A 22744-nucleotide genomic window follows, 5' to 3' on the forward strand; every position below is an offset into this window, starting at 1 on the left:
ATCTTTGTGGCTCTCCCTCCTATGAGCTCACTCCAACAGGTCCATGTGCTTCCTATGTTGGGACTCTAGCGCTGGATGCAGCACTCCAGGTGGGGTCTTAGCAGAGCAGAGCAGAGCAGAGGGGCAGAATCCCCTCCCTCACCCTGCTGGCCACGCTGCTTTGGATGCAGCCCAGAATGAAGATGGGTCTCTGGGCTGTGAGCGCACATTGCTGGGTCCTGTCCAGCCTCTCATCCCCATCAGTATTCTCCAGGTCTTTCCCCACAGAGAAAGGGCTCTCTATCCTCTGCTCAGTCTGTATGCGTACTTGGGATTTCCCTGTGCAGGTGCAGGACCCTGAACTTGGTCTTGCTGAACTTCAAAAGGTTTGCACGACACACCTCTCAAGCCTGTCAAGATCTCCCTGAATGGCATCACTGCCTTCCAGTGTGTCAACTGCCCCACACAGCTCGAAGTCAGCAAACTTGCCGTGATCCCACTGATCCCACTGTCCATGTCACTGACAAAGATGTTAAAAAGCACTGGTCCCAGTATCAATCCCTGGCTGACAACTGCTCTCCACTTGGACAGCAAGCCATCATCCAGCCAATTCCTTATGTACCAAGTGTTGCAGTCATCAAATCCATGTCTCGCCGTTTTAGAGATAAGGATGTTGTATGGGACAAGGATGTATGGATGCCAAATGCTTTGCAGAAATCATTATGTCCATGAGCTTGTCACTCAAGAAATATAACTTTGGAGCCACCAGAGTTCCCATTACAAAACCTGTGATGCTTCGAATCCTCTAAGTATATGGTACTATATATTTTTATCTAGAGAAAGTATATCTCTTTGGATATACACATATATCTACTTACTTATATAGTGGATACATATATATCTACTGATCCACTTTGGATATATACACTTATATATACATAGGTATACTACCTAATAAGCATGTAGTAACTAATATATGACAGTCACAGCATCTAGAATTCCTGCATGACAGTTGTGGAGACTCCAGAAAGCAGAAGATTAAGTAGGGGTAAGCTGTTTTCAGATGCAATCTAAATTTCATGTTTCACTAACACAGACAGAGTGAAAAATAAGCTCACTTTCAAGTGAGCTTTCAAGTATTGCACATACATATACGTCAAACAAATACAGATATTAACCATTCCCCAAGTCCTCTTTGCATCATAGCAGCATTACCAAGCTAATACAAGCATACATGTTTAGCACCACATGTCAATATACATAGTGGAGGCAAGGGAAGTAGAAAAGGCAATGTGAAAGCTAAGGGAATAGTCTTTAAATGGAAACTAGAAAGCTCAGAAATATGACAATATACTCAGTCTCAGAAATTAAATAGACCAAGTTATGGAACATTTCTCAAGCCTCATAAGAAAGACCTAAAAAATTTGAGAGACCTTGAGCTTCAGCTTACTAAGGGTTGGCAGCCTCAAACACATTAAAAATAACAGAAAATCATTACATTTATAGGAACAAGGCAAAGACTTTGAAATGTGTAAACTAATATTTTTTTTTCCTGTGGTAAAGTCCACATAGTCATTGCAAAACCAGTTTCCCACCCATCTTTTTGGCTGAATACATTATAAAAACCATTATTTTTATATGACAAGTTTTCTTGTCTTTTTCAAGTATTTCCCAAGAATCCTCATTAGCAATTGAGCTAAAGGTTAAAATAAAAGACATTGGTTCTGGAAAATTAATTATCATAAATAGTATTATCTTGATGAGTTCAATAGTAATAGATCAATAATTTAATTGGCTACTGAATTCCCAAGCTAAAGAGGCAGAATGATATCTGAGGTTCTCAACCTCAATTTTTCTGGCACAGTATGTTTTTTATTTCAGAAGCACTCCAAATCTATGCAGCATATTGCATCACTGCAAACTGGCGAGCTAATAGGTTAGACAGTGCAGCAACAGCTATCTTTCAACTGAAAAGTCCACAGAAACTTGCCATTATTCTTTCTATTAATTTCTAACTCTGAAAACTAGGAATTTCCTCTTTTTGACCATGATCAGAGTAATCACTGAAAGATAAAACCAGACTAATATTTGAAGAAAAAAAAGAAAACTAAAGAAAAGGGAGGCAGGCAGGCTTTTTGCAAATTCCTTTCTTTATAACAGTCTGCTGGATATAATTCTTCATACAAGTGTCATTGTACTAAAAGAAAAAAAAATTAAATTTAACATTTCCTTCCATTACCAAAATGCAAGTATTTTCCCATGGATTTCTCCCTCTACGTCCAGCAGAGGGTAGCAAAAGAACAGATTTGTGAACTCCAGAAAATGTTAATGTCCACTGTTTTACAAGTAGTATATAACAAAATATGTTAAGATTGGAGTTTAAGTACAATCACCTTAAGAAGTTTCTTTTCATCATCAAGAACTTAAGTACACATTTACTAACCAAATTATAATCGAAATGAGGTACTCAGCATGGAAATTGAAGATACATATCCTATATCTACCAACTTCAATCTATAAGCTAAAAATTCTATGACGAGAGATTAAAAAAAATACAGATCTACTTCATGAAAAAATGTAGACCATTCTGTCTGGGGTGCACTACTTTAAGACTTCTATATCTGAATGGAAATTCAGCTTGGTGACTGATATCATCATGCACTTAGTGGATGAAGGAAGTTGTAGATGTTATACATCTAGTCTTTAATAAAGGCTTTGACATCATTTTCCACAGCGTACTCCTGGAGAAACTTGCTGCTTATGGACCTCAGGAAGCAGCTGAACATGAGTCAGCAGTGCCCAGGTGGCCAAGAAGGCCAATGGCATCCTGGCCTGCATCAGCAACAGTGTGGCCAGCAGGAGCAGAGCAGTGATTACTCACCTGTATCTGGAACTGGTGAGGCTAAACCTCCAACCCTGTATTCAGCTCTGGGGCTCTCAATTCAGGAAGGGCATTGAGGTTCTGGAGCACGCACAAAGCAGGGCAACAAAACTGGTGAAGGGTCTGGAGCACAAGTCCTGTGAGGAGTGACTGATGGAGCTGGGAGTGTTTAGCTTGAAGAAAAGGAGGCTCAGGGGTGAACTTATCACTCTCTACAACTGCCTGAAAGGAGGCTGTAGCCAGGTGGGAGTCAGTCTCTTTTCACAGGTAACAAGTGACACAATGAGAGTAAACAGCGTCAACTCGTACCAGTAGAAGTTTAGATTGGATATGAAGAAAAAATTCCTCATGGCTAGGGTTGCAAAGCATAGAAGGAGGCTGCCCAGGGAAGCGGTAGAATCACCATCTACAAGGTTACTGTAGGCTCTTTCAGATAATTATACATAAGCAATTTACTTCTAAGATGGTAAAGTGAGATGCAAGTTGCCAACAGGATATGTATTGAAGTCTAACCTAGTTTGTTTTTTTGATTCAAAGACTTGTGCTAATTTTCTTTAACTTTTAAATGCAAGAGGTTTTATCACATACTTTTCCTTAGTCACTACTTAAATAGCTATCCTTATCAATAAGTAACATGAGACTCATTTTTCTATGGACTGAATATATCTTCTTACATTATTAAAATATTCAGAAAGTTAAAATAGTTTAACAAAAATTTAGAAGCAAAAAAAAAATTTTTTTTCTGATTATGGTTAGTAGGTAGCATTTCCCTAATAAGACCATCATTAGGGTATAGTAATTGTACATTTTCAAGGAACTGCATCCTTTCTTTTCAAATTTACAGCTGGTGGGTATATTCAATCAAAATATTTAAAAAGATAAATGATTTGCTGCCTTTTTCCTGTTCCTTTAAGCTCATGACTTCTCTGTTAGTTTACAAAAAGACATGAGGTCATAAGAAGAGTCCTTACTCAAATACAGGGAAGCAAAACTTGGTGCTTTTCAAAAGAGCTATTGGAACTTCACAGTATGCAACACATTCCAACTGAAGGCAATTCCACTTAGGCCAGTAAGTGCAGCTCAAAATACACAACAATAGATTTCCTGTAGAATTCTTTGAGGGCACAAAGGTCTACCTTGTTGGTCAATAAGTCAGTGTTTTTAGTTGATGAGCTTTGATCTTCCCTGTAGGAATGCAGGACTCCACCTACCTAAAAAATCAACACTTAAAACATTTCTTTTGCCTTTAAGAGAAAAACAACAGAAAAAAAACACAGCTGAAGACAATGTCACTTGTTCCTTTAAGGTTTCAATACTGAAGAAGTGAATATGAATTTAAATTCATTGCAGAAAATATTTAAAGATGCCTCTGGTAGAAAACATTCATCCAAAAGTTGTTTACTCAATATGATTTTCTGCAACGACAAATGTTCTACCAAGAAAGTCTTGGTCCAGACTATGCACACATGCAACAGAACTACTACAAAACCTATCAGTTGACAAATAAAATATTGCAACTTAGGAGGAAACTAGCTGGTTAGTATAAGGAACCTATTTACAAGATATTCTGAAAGGTACTTCTCAACCATGGGTGTCACTCAACAGAGAGGAAAACTAAACCTGCAGTAACTAACTCTAGTAGCCAGCTCTAGGAGGAGGCTGCTGTAAGGCCATCATGATCTTTCAATATTCTACTCCCTCACCTAGCACATCATCTGGCAATTTTTGCAGCTCCAGCAGATTCTCCACCAGAAATCTATTAAACCAAAAAGCATAAGAAGATAGACAAATTAACACTTTAGATTTCCTGAAGTACAGTTAGTCTTGTTTTCACACTTATATAAACCTTTTCCTATCTGCTGTTGAAACACAAGTCTCAAGCCAGGCTCACAATAGAAGTGGCATTCACCTGTTCAGCCATTTCGGCAAAACAGATGTTCAATATTTTGTTCATCAAGTACATAGAATTCCAGCCTAACGAGAAGGTTCCATCCCTCAAAAATTAAATTGCTTGTTGAGACTAATAGCAATAGTCAAAAAGCCTTACTTCAAGTTCCTTTAAAAGTCTCTTTTCTCGTTCAGTGCTGCATTTAAGTTCATTGGCCTGGCACCTCAGCACCTCATTACAGCCACTGTGTTCCATCTCCACATCTGTCAATTTCTTGCGTATATTTTGCAGTTCATTATTCAGCTCCTAGAAAAGAAATAAGGCATTAAGAGTTACTTTTGCTGAGATAAAGTAGAAGGACCAAAACAGGAAAAACTGCATCAGAACAGATTAATAAAATCTAACACATTGGCACATGCCAAGCATTTACCCAGCAACAGACGTTCTTCATTCACCACCAGATAACATATGTTAGCACACAACTCACTACAAACATGACCTTCTGCAGTAATACTAAAATCAGAGCCAATTCTCCACAGGAAATTTTTCTCTAAAGAAGTACAAGGCTGCTCCTCCAATCTGTTCTCTCTCGCAGCTCAGTGGCAATGGTGGAGAGGGAAACAGTTAAGTGCATTTGATGAAATGACAGATGTTTTGCTTTGTTATTATTCCAACTGTTAGAACTTCAAATAAAATAATCAGACATTTGTTGAAAGTTACTCCAACACAATAAATATTCTTAATTTCTACTATTCTGAGGACTTTTCTCAGACACCGAATTATAAAATTAGTTACATGAACTATAAATTTCCTGGAACGATAAAATAACTAAGCTGTTCCCTCCCACAATTTCTGCTTTTGGAAGCTGAATCAAGATACAGGTTGGTGTAATTACTAACACCTTGTACTCAGCTCTGTGGAGTCACTACTACAAAATCCTCATTTATGCCACACCAGACACGAAAGAAAGTAGCCAAATAATGAGCCCCCAGTAGCCTAGCACATATTTAAGCTGGGGATTCCAGAAGCCTTAAAGAAGAATAGCTTTGGTCTAGTGGACAGAAGTAAGATTTTCCATAACTAGCATCAGAAACAAGTTACAAATCCAGTGACTTAGCTGGAAGACCTTTTGAAAGCCAATTACTTTCTGCACAAAACGCAGAAAGATTAGCATAAGTCCTCCTGTTCATTTATTCCTATAGTTTATCATGGCTAGAGACATTTTGTGAAAATAAACCAGTTGGTCTACAAATTCTGCTATTACTCTTACATCACATAATCTTGTTCCTGGAAATTACCAATTATAAGGCATCTGCAGAGCAGGGAGGAGATGGAAAAAGAAAATGAATTATTCATAAAGAATGATTCTTTGGAAGATTGAAATTTGACATGTCTATACAAAAAGACCAAAGAAATATGAGTCTTTTCCAAAGTTTAAAACAAATTTTAGAAGTTTTATAATGACTGAAGGTAGAAAGTTTTGACCTCTTAAACACAACACTAAGGCATTCATGACTCCCTTATTAACACCTAGTGCCACTCCATTACCATCAACTAGTAAATGAAAAAAAAAATTAATTTTCTCTTTTTTCATGTGGAGGCAATAGGCACGATTTTTTGGCATTCTCTGAAAAGACAAAAAAAGGAGCATGCCTGTGAAACAAGTGAAATTAAAAAACAGGAACCTCAGTAAATCAAAATATTTCAAAAACAGTCTACCTGGGTATGGATTAAATTTAAGCTAATCTTCTAACTTTGCCTGTAACACCAAGACAATGGAAAGGCTTCTTCTCATCAGCATGCAAAAAAAAATTACTTTTTCTCAAATTTACAACTACTCTCATCTTCTCCATATTGGAAAGATATAGAAATATTTCTCTTCAGATTTATCTTCCATATTAACAGAAGTGAGCTGTGAAAAGTGCATATGAAATAAGTAATACACAGCTTCCTGGAAAAATACTACATCAAGACTTCAATAAACTGACATGAATAATACATCAATCTTGTTAAACAAGTCAACATGACTTCACAATCTTGAAGTCTCTGAACTTTTCAGACACGTTATAACTGTGTCAGACTGTTCCAGCACTTTGAAGGTTCAGAAAGAAACATACCTCACCATGCTAAGAAACACCTTTATATATATGTGTGTATCTGCATGTCACATACACACTCACTATACATATTTTTTGCTTATCAAAAACATGGCTGGTTGGTTGGTTTAGAGTGTGCATGAACAACACAATTTCACAAATAGTCCAAGGAAAAAATGAGTGCTTCTGTGAAGTAATAATATATCCTGACTCACCACAAGATGATGCTATTGCACTTACTATTGAACTCCAACATCTTTTACCATGTACCAAACACAAAGCTAAGCACACTCAATACAGCAGAACACAAAACTTTCTCTGTTAGAAAGCAGAGAGGAGTACTTTAACTCCATGTCATAGAGACACATTTTAGTAGATTAAACTAACTTAATTTCTATGCCTACCTCAGCATTTTTATAGCTAAAATTTCAGACTTACAGTTCACAAAGTGCAGGCTTAGAACCAGGATTTGCCATCTATGTTTAGAATCTTGCTTCTACGTATATATTAAGAGCACTTTATGTAGCTTTCATCTCATAACTCAAAATAATTACGAATTATTTAAAACAGGACTGTAAATACACAACACTAAAGACTCGGACACATCTGAAGCTTTAGTTAACGAACCTAGACCCATCTGATATTTATCTGCCAAATTAAATCAGTTAAGCTTTCAAACAACAACTAAGACAGTCAAGTCCAGATTTAACATTTATGCATGTATTTTTTATTTCCCAGAATTTTACAACTATATGTAACTATAACTAGGGTAATGGGCAAGAGAACACTACAAAAACAAAGCAGAAAAACTGAACTATTTGCAATTAAACTAAATCCAAAAATTTTGCTATTCAAAGCACACTGGTAGTTGATACCTAGTAATGAATCACCCACTTTAGGAGAGGATAATTATATAGCTTTAGTACACCCTTCCAACCAAACCCCTGATTCTACAAATCACCTTTCACTTCCAAACCAACATACATTGACAGAGAATACAATGACCCAAGCAACCCACTGTTCCTTTTAATCTGAGGAAAAAACATCACTTCTAAGAGTATAGTATACTTCTTAAAATATCATTATTTTCATACAGTATGAAATACACTGAATAAACACTTCTAAACTCTATATAAAAGAGATGAAAAGTCAATTCCAAACCCTCAACTTAAGTGAGTCCACTGTTAGCCAGAACACAAAGCCAAAGTACCACTTAGCCTCCTTTACCTGGCAACTTAATAAGAAAACTGTGTCTAAGAGTAAGTTTCCGAATAGCCTAAACGTAACCTTAATTTTTTTTCCAGCATTGACTTTGAATGAAAACTGACTCATGTTTCTGCTGGTTTAAGAAGAACCTTAGGGTATCACTTGTCTACTAATTCACATATTCTCCTCTGAAACCTTCTCTTTCTCGTTTGTTTTGTTTTTTTTTTTTTAACTATACCTTTACAGTTCTCCCAAGTAGTGTTCAACATATTGACAAAATTATTGAGGGGACAAGGGAATTTCCTTTTTATCCTTCATTCAAAGAAAATCAAATCAATGGGATCCTTTTCCATCCTCAGGTCTCTTCATCATTAAGATAAACAGCACAATGCAACTCCTTTTGCAGTCCATGCACAGAAACACTATTCATCCACACACTACCTGATTTCTACTACAGTGTCAATACTGCACCACTCCTTCCAGATCTTGCCTTCAAACAGCTGAAGAGTCAGTACACAATACTTCTGAAATATATGTAATTCAGTGAGTGTCTCTGCCCTGTTTTGTTTTGCGAGCTGCTTCTACAGGTGGCATATAGAATCTGAGCAACACTCTAAAATACTACAACAGGTAGGTTTGCTGTCAGAATTTGGCTATCAAGCTGCCAAGTAAATTTAGTGTCATTTGGGAAGACTGGTACTGTCCCAGGCTTGGAGCTGACCAGCTGGGAACAAAGTAACCAGAAAATTTTCTACTGCTTGACCAATGCCCATCCCAACTGAAACAAGTCTGTCAAATCTTAGAAGGGACTACAAAGGAAGGAAATATATTAAAAAGTTAATCTTTTAGCAGCAATCTGTTCTCTGCAAACATCATGCAATTCAAATTAACAGATCCTCTGCATACACTTCTTTTTATGAAGAATACCTACAGCTGAATACATTCTGTTTTTTCATCAAATAGTATTCTTACATAGGTAAGATACAACATATGCAACTTGTCATTTAAAAAGACAAAAGTATAATTGAAGTACAGTGGTGCAATTCCATGTGGCCCTGTGGAGCAGGCAAAAGTTAGGTATGTTCTAGGTCTGTTCACTCAGCACTTCCACACCATAATGGTACATGATTTCCTCTAAACACATTTCAGATTTTAATAGCTTGACTGTCTAAAAAAGGTGTAGAAAGTTTGTACTTGTATTACTTTTTACACATTTAACACCAAAAGAATACATAAACATCAGTATAAATCAGGAAATATGATGAAATTAATTACTAAATAACAAAAGCCCCATACTCTAGAACAGTTTATAATGCCATCTCTTAGTATCAGGTGATTTTTATCTAACCAAACAGCAGAATTTCCAACAATGCTTACTTTTGTTATGTGGTATGAAGTGAGTAACAATACAATGCACAGCTTGAAATCCCATCATCACTGTTCAGGTTCCCTGAAAGTATGTGGTCTCCATATTATACAAACTGTTTCCACATTCACAGGCTATTGGATGTCATACTGGGGGACCTAACAGGGAAATTGAATCAGTGGGTGTTAGGTGCCCCGATTTTACTGACTCAGTATCACATGACAGTGCAAACAGACTGTGCACTGGTAACTTGATTTAGGCGTTTACCATGAAAATCAGCCATAACACATTTCATCAAAGCAAGAAAGACTGTGACATGCCAAGTGTAACTTAATAAGGATATATTCAGAAATACTCTGCAGCATTTAGCTACTTGGAGGATTTTTTCCTACATCAGAAAGACATCAATCCACTACACACTTCACACCAAAAAAGTTCCAGCCATTATCTCATGTAACTTTCCAACTATGAATACACCGTTCCAGTAAAATAGTTTCTGCTTCATTTCTTTCTTTAAGAAGGAATATATATAAATTGTGATAAATTCTGCTGATTATCATCCTTCACCTTAGCAAGTCTTTGCTGTTCCTCTTCCCACTTCTGTTGAGCCTTATGAAATGTTTTCTCAGTCTCTGTCACTTTCTGCTGAAGGTTTTCATTGAGTACTAGTGTTTACAGAAAAAGAGAAAGAAAAAAGGTAGAAGCATAATGGCAAAACATATCCAGAAAAAAACCCCAAACACATAATGATCACCAGTTCTTCTGTGTATTTTGATACCCTGTGGAACATTGCAACATTAACTCTCCAGCACTGGAGAGCACCAACTTCACTAAGAAGAAACCAGCAAATTTTGTGCTCCTATCACATCTTTCCCACAAGTACATAGGAATATATGAGAGATTTAAAAAACTAAAACTTTTTTTTTTCTTGGAAATGGATAAAAACCTGAGATAATTCTTTGCAGGTCCCTTCTGAATCAGCATATTCTGTGATTCTGTGAAATTACATCTTTATAGAATGGAGGACTTAATTTCAGATTTCTACATTTTGCCAGATTACTTCCAAATAATCTGGCAAATAATCTGAAATAATATTTCATTTTTGATATAGGTATTAGTCTGTATCAAATAAATTTGAGCTTAAATGACAGTAAAGATAGGCACCTGTTCCATGAAAGAGACTGTAGATAAACCTAAGGCAGGTTGGGTTAACTGCTTCTCAAGATATTTAAATCTTCAGCCCATAAATGACCTGAGATGGACGACATTGTATACACACTTCTGTGCAAGCTTAAATGCCATGGAAACCTTCATAACCTGTAAGCATAACCTTCCTAACCTTTATTGCAGAAAATATTTTACAACAGCTTTTTATTTTACTGAATACAGCTAGCTGCATTGGCATTTAAATCATCACCATTTTGCAACAGGATTTTACTTCAAATTCATCCCTGTTTTCTGACATTTCTTCCTAGTCAGAAAAGAATGAAATTAAGAGAGCACATTAAGATGACACAGAGAATCAGTGGACAGAATGACAGGAAAGGACTGCCAGATGGCAGAAAATCAACCCTGAAAAAGAACAGCAGAAAAAAATTTGGTGCGAACATTGAAGGGTACAAGGCACTAATGAAGCATTCTGTCTGAGGAGATATGCTGGGGTCATACCAAAGCACCATGTGAAGTGAGAAAGGCTCCAACTGGCACAGGAAAAGAAGCATAAAAATTAATAATTGCTAAAAAAATTAAACAGCAAAATTATAATTTGGTTTCTTTGGCACTTGTTACAGACTTAAAAAGTTTGAGAAATTTCAGCCAATGGAGTTTGTTGCAAATTGACAGACTGCAAATTATTGACTATGGTATTGAAACAAACTAACACACACATGCATTTAAGAAGACGTCCCTTGCCTCTGTAAAGCCTCTCCTCTCCCCTTTTTGTTCTCCAGTCCCCTCACCACAGCCTCACAGCCCAGTCCATTCAGGAACGTGACAGGCAGCCCAGCAGACTAGGTTCACTGTGCTGTGGTTCCACCAGCATCAGTCCCTCTTGAGTCCTGCCTCTCGGTACCTGCATGGCATGACTCTTATACTGGCAAGGAAACCAGCACACATGGAAAAGAAACATGACTGTGCTCTAAATGAGAAACTAGCAATTCAAATCACAGAGAAATTTCCTAAGGCGGGAAAAAATGCCTTCTTCCAGATTACAATCGGTAAAATTAATTATTTTTAATGTGTTTGCGATCTCTAAGATTTTTGATGATTCATGTGTTCTCCAAAGGAGTGAAAGTTCAGCTTTCCAAACACCTTAAAATTACTTGTTACTTTAAGTACTTGCAAGATCCAGACTCTGTTTCAGTTATTGGAAGGTTAAAATCTTCGAGGAGTACTCCAAACCCTTCACTGAATATCAGCAGCTCATCAAACTCACAGATACATCTCCTGCACTAGATTAAATAGATATAGCAGTTTAGGTAACTAAAAATGTGCCTCATTTCCTTGTAATGATGAGAAATCCCTATCTTTGAGGAGTATAAAGGAAATCTGAGTTTCAGAATACAAAAGTAGCAGGAAATAAAAAGTCTACATAAAAACCTTCTCTTCCACATACTATTGTCACAACACACATTACTATAGAAAAAGGCAACAAAAACAATGAGAAGAAAATAAACCAGACATGAACAATAAAGAGCTTGAAACATTTGAAAATATGAAAGGAAATACACGTATGATGAGAATTTCCAGAAAAAAAGCTGCTGGAAATGGTGCAAACGAATGAGCAGGAGTTGATTTTTTCTACTCTTTTTTCTTCCTGGTTTGTTTTTTTTTTTCCTTCTGAAATGGAACAGAAAGAACTACTGGACATAGGGATAAATTGGATGTGAAGGTGGCCACCACGATTACAGTTCCGCACACAGACAGCAATGAAGGAAGAAATAACACAAGGTGATGGGCAAGAGGAAAGAAAGGTTGGAAGGGTTAGCCAGTTAGTTCTAATCCACACATAAGACAGTAAGAGTTTGTGAACTCTTATAAGTTTTCAAAAGCAGATAGGTAAGAGATGGGAAGAAAAGACAGATTCATGAAAAACAGCAATAACCTAGAAAATTTAATTAAGTCTCTGCTTCCAACTTACCTCAATGACATGAAACAGAATTAGCTTTTATTCCATCTTTACTTCTTTGAAACCTACCTTGCAGTTCCACAAGTTTGTTTTTTGCATCATTTAATTCTTCTTCTGCAGTACACATTTTCAGATGGGCATCTTTTCTGGCAACTGCCAATTCATACTCCAGACCTTGTCGAATGGCCTCTCCTCTCTCAAATTCTGACCGTAATTTGATTATCTGTTTTTCATAGTTGGACACCTAGAAAATAAATTTCACAAAACTGCTAATAATGTTCCCTTGAGGAAGTGCAACATGTTACAGAAATACACCTACAGAATACTTTTAAAAGTACTTGGAATCACATTCACAACTGCCATCTTATTCCAGTTAAATTTGAAATACAATCATGCAACTGCATGTTTATGCATATTTTGATACCCCACTGTTTTTTGTGAACTGATCATTTTCCTAGATGAATTTTATGTACCTTAAACATACCCCTCAATTTTTTTAAAAATATATTACCTTAAAAATTTACCATATGTTACTGGTATCTTCCTGTACCTCAGAGGAAAAAAATGCCTTAAGAGAAACATTATATTCCAGGCAACCTTCTGGGAACATTCAGAACAGTCATACTGGGATACTAGACTGTCAGACATCTAGTAACTCATAAATATACAAACAAGTATAAAATTCAGTCCAATAGAGCTCAGGAGTCAGATGCCTTTAATGTTACCACACAACAAACTAAGAATAGAAAACACTTCCAAAAGGGATCTTATACAGGCTGAGAAACAATCTTTGCTGCCAAAAACTGGATTCAGAAAACCAAGTTCAAGATATTTCAACACAAGATGATGGAAAGTAAAATACATATTTCTTCAGAACAACTACAAAGTAGTAATATTCTTATTAATGAGAACTTCATACATGGGAAATCACCCACATTACAAAGGATTTCCTTGATATTGTTGCAGCAAACTGGTATGGAAATGAAGTAGCATTAAGAATATACTCAATCTTTTCTTTAGTCCGAATATCAGTTCCCCCACTAAAAAATACAGGAAAAGATGGATGCTGAGATGTAATAAATTTTAGTATATTGCTGCTAGGCACACTTCCCACATTTGCTAATGCCAATCTGACAGTTGATAATCTGGTTTAAACTAAACTGCAGAAGAAGTATTATTACTACTATAGGGTAGCAATTCTGCTCTAAGCAATCTCCCATGAGAAGCTGATGTGGGTGCTCATTCATCTGGTTTTGGCTAAATACAGCCAATAAAACAAGTTGTTGTTCCATGTACATTTCTTATCTGTGTATGTATCCAAATTAAGAGATGCTTGCTTCTCCCACACTGACTTGTTCTTGCACTTCAGTTACATTGTTATTTTCCCATTGGTTTATCAACCAATTAGTGTCATTGCAAAAAATGGATCCATTAAACTATCTGGATTAAAACAAACACACAAACAAACAAATAAACAAACAAGCAAACAAACAATCTCTTACACTGAGTTCGGGGTGCACAAGATTCTTCTGCCTTTTGCTATTGAGTTATACCACACCTTTAACTATTAACAGTGACAAGAGGTGCTAACAGTGTCTCTGAACAGGTATGAGAGGTCTGTACAGTGACACCTTTCTTCATGTTTTCCAGTTACACACTGTGCATTTAATCCACCATCTGCGAACATTACTTCAATGAAAAAAGATTACATTTATTCCAAGAGTAAAATAAGGCAAGTGAAAAAGAAGTCCTTACTTCTTGATTGTGTTGAATAGTTAAATCCAAATTTTCTTCTTTAGCTTGAAGAAGTTTCCATTTCAGACCTAAAACAGCATCCAGCTCTGATTTATTGCTCTTCTGTAGTAACTCACATTCCTCATTATGTAAGCTGCAAAATAGTATTGTTTTAAAGAAAACCTAAGCATTCCTTGTAAGTTTTAATGTTCCCTTATTTCAATTATCAGGTTGTCAGTCCAAAGCTCTATACATTCACTTAAGTAAAGTTATGCCTACTGTTGCTTATTATGCAAACTGTGAGAGATGTAGAAGCAAGAACTTATATTAGAAATGCACTTTTAATTTCCCTAAGTCAATTTAAGCATGCTTTTCATTATTTTTACAATTGATCCAATAAACTTCCAGCATGGTTAAAAACATCATTTCAATAATATTTATTAAAATGACTAGCAAGTTTCTGTCTGTCTCTTCAGTAAGGCTCATTTTTTAACATGGATTACTGTCTCAAAAACATAACTGTCATAAAACAAATGCATAAATGTGGAAAAAATCTCTCTTCCGTATTTTGTTTTCAAAAATATATCTAAGCTACAGATAAACAATTATTCACAAAAAAAAAAAAAATACAAACTAAAGCTGTAGTCCTCTAAAATAATCTGTTATGTTATTTCCACTACTTTTTCAGCCAAAAGAAAATCTGCTTGGCAGGTAACAGTATTTGACTCTGAGCATCACAAGCAATAGCAAAATAATCAAAACAACCTTTTATGTAGAGTGAAAAATTAGTATAAAAATATATCTTTAATTTACTAGCTTAATAATGTAGCAATCAATAATTATTCAAAGTGGACAACTCAAAGTATTTCAGGAGCTGAAATTCAGTCTTCACATTATTTGATATACGTCATTTTTCAAATTATTAAAGCTATGTAACAATGGCTGTATTAATCAGCTGCTCCACACAAACGTGGAAGTTGTCAGGACCACTAAATATTAATTAAACTGTAAAAAGAAACATGATTAAACTAAACAAAGTTGGCATCATTTCACGCAGAACTGAAAATACTAAAATAGCTTAAGTTGGCCTACATGAAGTCTTAAGTATTATTTACAGAAAGAACAGTTTAATAAATTCCAATACACTGCGTTTTTCTAAATAAAAAAATTAGCACTTTACTCCTAGATTTATGCACAGGCACCATTAACATTTTTCACAACTAAAACCTTTACCTGATGATATATGTTTTCTCCCATAAGCTGGCTAACACAAATGTCATCAACAAGTGGACCAGTGTCTTAAATTAAATGTAGCCTTTAATGATACTAATAACAACAATATTATGAAATTTCAGGTTTTTAGCTGCAGCCTATAAACATTTTATAATTTAATAAATTCCGTCAAATCTTCATTCAAAAACAAGATGGACTTCATCTGTGTGATCAGAATAATTGTATGTCATCAGTACTTGATCCACAGGGTGCCATACTTAACACATTTTATATTTTTAATATACGTAGGAGATAAGGATCATTAAAACCCACATGTACTGCAAGAAAACCACTGGCACATTATTAGCTTTCAGTATTTACATACCCAGAGGAACTAACACATCTCAAAGGGCAAACAATCAGTAACCAGGTAAGTAAAATCCCATATCATTATTTTAAGCAACTCTCAGCTAATGCAATTAAGAAAATATGGTGGTAAGTCAGGAAGGAAGGAAGAAGAATCTGAACAGTGAGAGTGATACCTTTTCACTCATCCTAAAATCATAAGCCAGACACAGTCAGTTGATGAAAAGGGGTTACCTTTATAAGGATCCTTAGGTGGATCCTTCCAGGTGGAAAACAATGAAGATGCACATGTAGCATAACACGTATACAACTTCTATGTTTAGCAAATTAGCATGCCCAACAAAAAAACCCAATTAGAGACGTAAGTGGTAAGGTAATTTCCTCCCAGTTCAACCTTCTTTGAATTCTCCCACTTTGACAGGAACTAAACTTGGTTTATGAAAATGTGTCTCAGAGAGCTAGTCAGCCTTGGCGTCCCCAAGAATCTAACCTTGGACCCCCAGGTTGGAGCCACTGGAGAATTTATTTTCTCTTTCTGTCTAATAGAGTAGGTAAAATGCTAGCTATGAATACTATGATAGGCTACAAGGTACAAACATATGTGTAAAGAATACAGAAATATATAAAAGAAAAAGAAGGCAAAACCCAATTCGGCATCAAGAGCACCTGTAAACTGTATAAAAGATTGTTTGTGGACATCATGTAATAGGTTTGGTAAACCTTTATTTTCCCATGGCTGGGGAAAACACATGAAAGGCAGGTTGTCTTATTCAAGGATTATACAAGAAGTATCTGTCTCAACTAAAGACACCCAAAAACCTGGTGGCAAAGAGGTTAACAAAGCACAGGGTAGGGGAAAAAACAGGACCTGAACTGAAAGCTAGGGATGACTAATGCAAAGAACAAGGATTAAGAAAATCATAACCATTTTGAAAGTTTGTGGGCAGCGGGAAGGTCATTCTACTTGCTTAAGCCCGATGATATTTAATACTTCTTGCAAGGAGAGCACATGAAATGAAAGCAAGGGAACAACTACTTTTTGGAAAGTAATTAAAAAGAAACACCTTCAAATCTTTAAGGAAATTACCTTCATTTTTATGGCAATCAGCTTTGAATAAAGCTCTTCCTTTCAAATCTCCTACTAATTATCCAGACAAAAAAAAGATATCTGCACAATAACACTTACTCAGAGAAAAATTTAACTATGTGCTTAACTGCACCAGTAGTGGGGGAAAAAACCCACCACAAACAAGTTACACTGATACCACAATAGCAAATTAGGGACATTATAGAAATGAAAAATGTGCATGAGAGCATGAAGACAAACAGCATAACTGTAAGTACTGGGGGGAAAAAAAGTTATTAAATATAACTTCTTATGCACACCTTCTAAACTTACAATATTATTAATAAGAACTTAAAAATACAAAGCAGAAAAGCCTATTTTTGTTCTTAGTATAGAGCAAAATCAGCAACTTAAAAAAAAAAAAGACAAGAAAACTGGCAGAATATCATTAATTTATTACTTAAATATTTTCAAATGAAATAGGAATTCTCCTTGATTAGCCACATTATTTTGTGGAATTTTCTTTAATCCTCACAGCATCATCAGCACATGCCTGGCAGAATATCATTGATTTATTACTTAAATATTTTCAAATTAAATAGGAATTCTCCTTGATTAGCCACATTATTTTGTGGAATTTTCTTTAATCCTCACAGCATCATCAGCACATGCAGTAAGTACTTTATGAAAGCTTCAGATTACCTACTGTAGAAGAATCTTCCTTCCATATTCATTTACCAGTAAAAGTGCTACATGCATAACTTTCTTGGATGTTTAAGTCACAAAATCAGGAAAAATCCCTGCAAAGTTTCAAATCATGTATGATTTGCAGTTTAAGAGGAAATCAGAGACTGCTTTGAACTTCCATTTTCACATATTAATAGTTTGTTGATCATTGGTTTTGAATGAAAACACATATTTTACCAACTCGAGCTTTTATCTAAGACACCATTTTTGGTAATACTTTAAGACTCCTTATGAAAGCATATGAGCAGATGAAACAGCTTTTGAGTTCTACATCACAGAATGCTCAAAAATTCACATTCACTTCACAAGTCAGCTAATTACAGTCAACAAAGACAAACAGTTTTCACTAGCTTTTCTTCCATACATGGCTGAAAATGTAAAGTAATTTTGGATCAGAGAAACTTTCTTTCATTTACTATGTAGAACTGTAATTACGCTAAGCTTCTCCAGTTGAGAAGCAGCCTGTAGCCTGACTTCCTAACCAAAGTATCCATTCACTGAATTTTGCTATTTCTATACAACCGGCAGGTTTTTACAATCAGATTTTAAATAGTGACAAATACCTCTCCCAGTTAAAATAAACAGAATTAATTAAAATTTTCTTTAATTGTGCCAAAGATCAAACATATATCAGGTTAAAAAAATTAAGAGCCATGTGCAACACTTATAATCAACCTCTACCCCCACAGCTATTTTAGAAAACTCTTCTGGAACTCCACAACATTGTTCCCAAATGGAGACAAAAACTACCTCTGTCATGTCTCTGGCATACCTCTTACATGCCTCTGGCATGTCTCATGTCATGCCCATGTGAGAATTCTTGCTCATCAGATGGTCAGTATACACACCTGCAATGATGGAGGGATTGCTGCCAAAAATTCAATAAAACAACAAACTCCTTAACAGCAATGTAACATTAAAAAGCAAACATTCTTTATTCAGCCAGATGCACAAGGTGGTAGCTCCTCCGACACTCTTGCATGCTGAGTATAGGAAAGCTTCTGATTATACACTGTATTTTATACACATATTCATTGATTGTCCCAGAATAAAAATACACACGATAATAATTTACCCATTATCATTTAAGTATCTTCCCCCTCCTTTAAGCACGTATTCTTCTGTCCTGGGGGTGTCTCTGGTAGTCCACAGCGGCCAGGGGACACCAGTGTTACAGCTGACATAGTCAAGCTGGCAGGGCACAGGGGCTGGTGAACTCCCAGTTCTCCTTACACAATGGGCACTGTTCAGTTCCACAGGCCAATGGTGGCAGCAGAACAACCACTGTGTTAGCTCACCAGGTGTAGACAATTTATCATCCAGTAACATGACAACATCAGTGAACAAAGGAAAGGCTACAGATGGCATTTATTTGGGCTTCTATAAAGCCTTTTGACACAGTCCTCCACAAAATCCTTCTCTCTAAATTGGAGATATGGATTTGATCCATTTGATTCATTGCTGGTGAATATGAGAATAGTTGGACAGTAGCATCCAGAGGATAGTGATTAATGGCTCAGGGTCCCAAAAGAACATCAATGACAAATGGTGTCCCTCAGGATCCATACTGGGACCAGTGTTATTTAGTGTCTTCATTAACAACACAGGAATCGACTGCTCTCTGAACAAGTCTGCAGATGACAACAAGCTGAGTGGTGCAGCTGACATACCTGAAGGATGGGATGCCATCCAGGGGGACCTGGACAAGCTCAAGAAGTGGGCCCATGGGAATCTCAGGTGGCTTACCAAGACCGGGTGCAAGGTGCTGCACCTGGGTCGGGGAAAGCCCCAGTACCAACACAGGCTGGGAATGAACAGATCACAGCAGCTCTGGGGAGAAGGACTTGGGGGTGCAGGTGGCTGAGAGCCTGGACATGACCCAGGAAGTCAAATGTGTCCTGGGCTGCATCCAAAGCAGCGTGGACAGCAGGGTCAGGGAGGGGATTCTGCCCCTCTGCTCTGCTGAGACCCCACCTGCAGGGCTGCATCCAGCACAAGAAGGACATGGACCTCTTGAGGCATGTCCAGAGGAGACCCAAGAAGTTGATGAGAGGGACAGAGCACCTTTCCTGAGGTGTACTGGTGAAAGGCTGAGGGAATTGGGTTTGTTCACCCTGGAGAAGAAAAGCTTCAGGGTGACCCAACTGTGGCCTTCCAGCACCTGAAGGGAGTGTACAAGACTCTTTACAATAGCATGTAGTGACAAAAAATAAAGAACGGCTTTAAACAGAAGGAGAGAAGGTTTAGATTAGATATTAGAAAAACCCTTTACTATGAGAGTGGTGAGGCATTGGAACTGGTTGCCCAGAGAAGCTATGGACACCACATTCCTGGCAGTTGGCTCAAGGCCAAAGTGAATGGGGCTCTGTGCAATCTTGTCTAGTGAAAGGTGTCCCTGTCCAGAGCAGAGGGCTGGAATTCAAGGATCTTTAAGGCTGGTTCCAACCTTGGCCATTCTATAATTCTAAGATCTAATAACTGCATTGACATGGCATAGTTTGCATGTATCACCATAGCTGGTTCTTTTTCAGTCTGAATTACATAATTTCAAGACTCTAGAAAATAAACCACAAAAACCAGAACTACATTATTACACTAAAAAATACAGAAATGAAGCTCACCTTTTAGCTTCTGTGACAGAGTTGTTGACTGAAGAGGATGAACTCATGATGGCCAATAGACAGCTTTTCAGGCTGCATAAACTACGAACTCTGGAGAATGAATCGTTGACTATATATAGGTTTACTTGAAAAGCTTCCAAGATAATTCTTCCAAATCATAAAAACATTACAATCTGTAACAGAGACATGCTTTAATTTATTTGCCAACATAATAAAAGAATCATTTATTAATACTCACAAGCAGTTAGAAAACAGTGTTACTACTATGTAATGTGAACAACCACCAACTATAATTTTAGTTTTAGACATCTATGAGAATTGTACTTCTAATCCTTGAAGCTTAAATACTGTAGATCAATATATACATATACAGTAACATAGCAGAATATCCCCAATCAAGGTTTTCAGAGTATCAGTAAAAAATATTTTGTTCCCACACACTAATCCTCTATCTCGTAAGAATATTACAAACTCCATTTCTCTTCAAAATAATTCTGTTGAAGATAAATACATATACCATGACTGAACGTACTAGTTTGCTGTCTGACAACAGTCTTTAACACAGCAAGTCTTCCAAGTGTTTTACAAACCTGGAATTTTCTATTTGAACATATTTTTATTGTATTAGATAAATCAGCAATAGTTAGGACTATACAGAAGGAATTCTAAATTGAACCGTAACTCCACTCATCTTCAGAAAAAATAATGAATTTAGCGTCACAATAAAAAATAAATCAATATAGACAACATATTTATAATGCAGACCTTAAAAAATCCATTGCTTACATCAAGTTGCACAACAAACTCATTCAAGACCTCCTTTCATTAATTAAAGCAAGGTAATATGAAATATAAACTGTATTCAACAGTCAATATTAATGAGACAAAAGGGTTTGTATTTGAACCTGATAGCAGATGGACATCCATATTAAAGTCCAAAACAGGCAACTTGCCTGAGTTCCATTTTTACTATCCCTGGTTTGCAGTCACATGCCCACAGAAACATAGAATAAGCTGAGTTGGAAGGCATCCATTAGAACTACCAAGTCCCAGCTCCTGGCCCTGCACAGGACACCCCAAAAGTCACACCATGTGCTTGACAGCATTGTCCCAATGCCTGGAACTCTGTTAGGCTGGTGCTGTGACCACTGCCCTGGGAGTCTTTTCCAGGGTCTAACCACCTTCACCTAAGGGTAAAGTACCTTCTCTGAATATCCAACTTAAACCCCCCTGACTCAGTTTCAGGCCATTCCCTCCGTCCTGTCACTGGTTACCAGAGATTAAGGAGCAGTGACTGTCCCCTCCCTTCCCCTTGTGAGGAGGTTGTAACTGCGATGAGATCTCCCCTCAGTGTCCTGCAGACTGAACAGAACAAATCACTTCAGCCATCCCTCATAATGTTTTCACCAACCTTGTGGCTCTCCTTTCAACGCTCTCCAATACTTTAATGTATATTTTATATTGTGGTGTCCAATGGCAGCAGTTGGTGTAATGCATTAATATAAACTGATTTTACTCATTCCAGTTGCTGCACTAGAAATATGGAGATGAAAAAAATGCATTTCTGCTTCAATCTAGAATTTTAACAGAAAATACAGCAAAAATAAACTTATTTCTAACAACTCTTTTTGGTTTGAGTTTTTTTCTTTGTTTGTTTTGTTTTTACAGAAAAGCACTATATTCATATACAACAGTTACATGTACCCTTTGTGATTTTTAACACCTGCCCATCAGAATGCACTTTAGTGGATGTGTTCATAAGACTCAAAAAAAAAAAATTGCCATGCAACAGTCACTCACACTCATAGAGAAAACAGCATAGCTTTCTTTCCATCTCAAATGAGAAAATAGTTGAAAACCTCATCTTCAAATTACAGCCTATAGTATAATTTCTAGACACATGTTGAGTTCCATGAAATTATTGGTGACTTGCACACTGAAAACTTTATGTGAGAGAAGAAAATCTTGACAAAGTACTTGTAGTATTGTACTCAACAAAGATGAATCACTTCAATAAAAAAGAAAATGAGGTATCCTGGTATAGGAAACTAAAGCTCTACCAATTGTGCCAAATTTTCACATTCAGACATAGCTCTGAACACTAATAAACTAGTTTTTTATACCACCCTTTCCTTAATATTTATTGCCAAAAATATATATTTGGCTTTATACCAAAATCTGAAGAGTAGAAAGAAAAAAAAAATAAAAATAGTGCAACTACATAGATGCAGCAGAAAAAAAAAAACTGTCTCAAAACATAAGCAAAATCTCCTCTGAGCATCCATACCACCTTGAAGTTTTGGAACCTTCTGAAATTACTTTTGTCTTTTAATTACTTTTTGGGGGACAGAAACAGGGAATATCTAATGACTGTTTTCTGGGAATGCTAATCATCTTGAATATACAACATTTCTCTGCTAAGACACACATCCATTATTTACTAGCACACAAACTG

The 22744-nt window shown here is 36.5% G+C and overlaps 1 protein-coding gene across 5 annotated transcripts in view; it reads right to left on the minus strand.

Moving 5' to 3' along the window:
• Positions 1-22744, minus strand: part of CCDC171 (coiled-coil domain containing 171) — a 151282-nt gene that overhangs the window by 127745 nt on the left and 793 nt on the right. For all 5 annotated transcript variants that reach the window (XM_039729943.1, XM_039729941.1, XM_039729942.1 and 2 more), the window contains exons 2-6: positions 20290-20462; positions 14299-14431; positions 12613-12787; positions 9984-10081; positions 4908-5054 (exon numbers count right to left, since the gene is read on the minus strand). In XM_039729943.1, the coding sequence (XP_039585877.1) occupies positions 4908-5054; positions 9984-10081; positions 12613-12787; positions 14299-14431; positions 20290-20336 (600 nt within the window). In that variant the 5' untranslated portion in view covers positions 20337-20462. The remainder of the gene's footprint in view (positions 1-4907; positions 5055-9983; positions 10082-12612; positions 12788-14298; positions 14432-20289; positions 20463-22744) is intronic.

The sequence above is a fragment of the Passer montanus genome, unplaced genomic scaffold (genome assembly GCF_014805655.1).
Source record: "Passer montanus isolate IOZ18808 unplaced genomic scaffold, ASM1480565v1 scaffold7, whole genome shotgun sequence".
NCBI classification, from domain to species: Eukaryota; Metazoa; Chordata; class Aves; order Passeriformes; family Passeridae; genus Passer; species Passer montanus.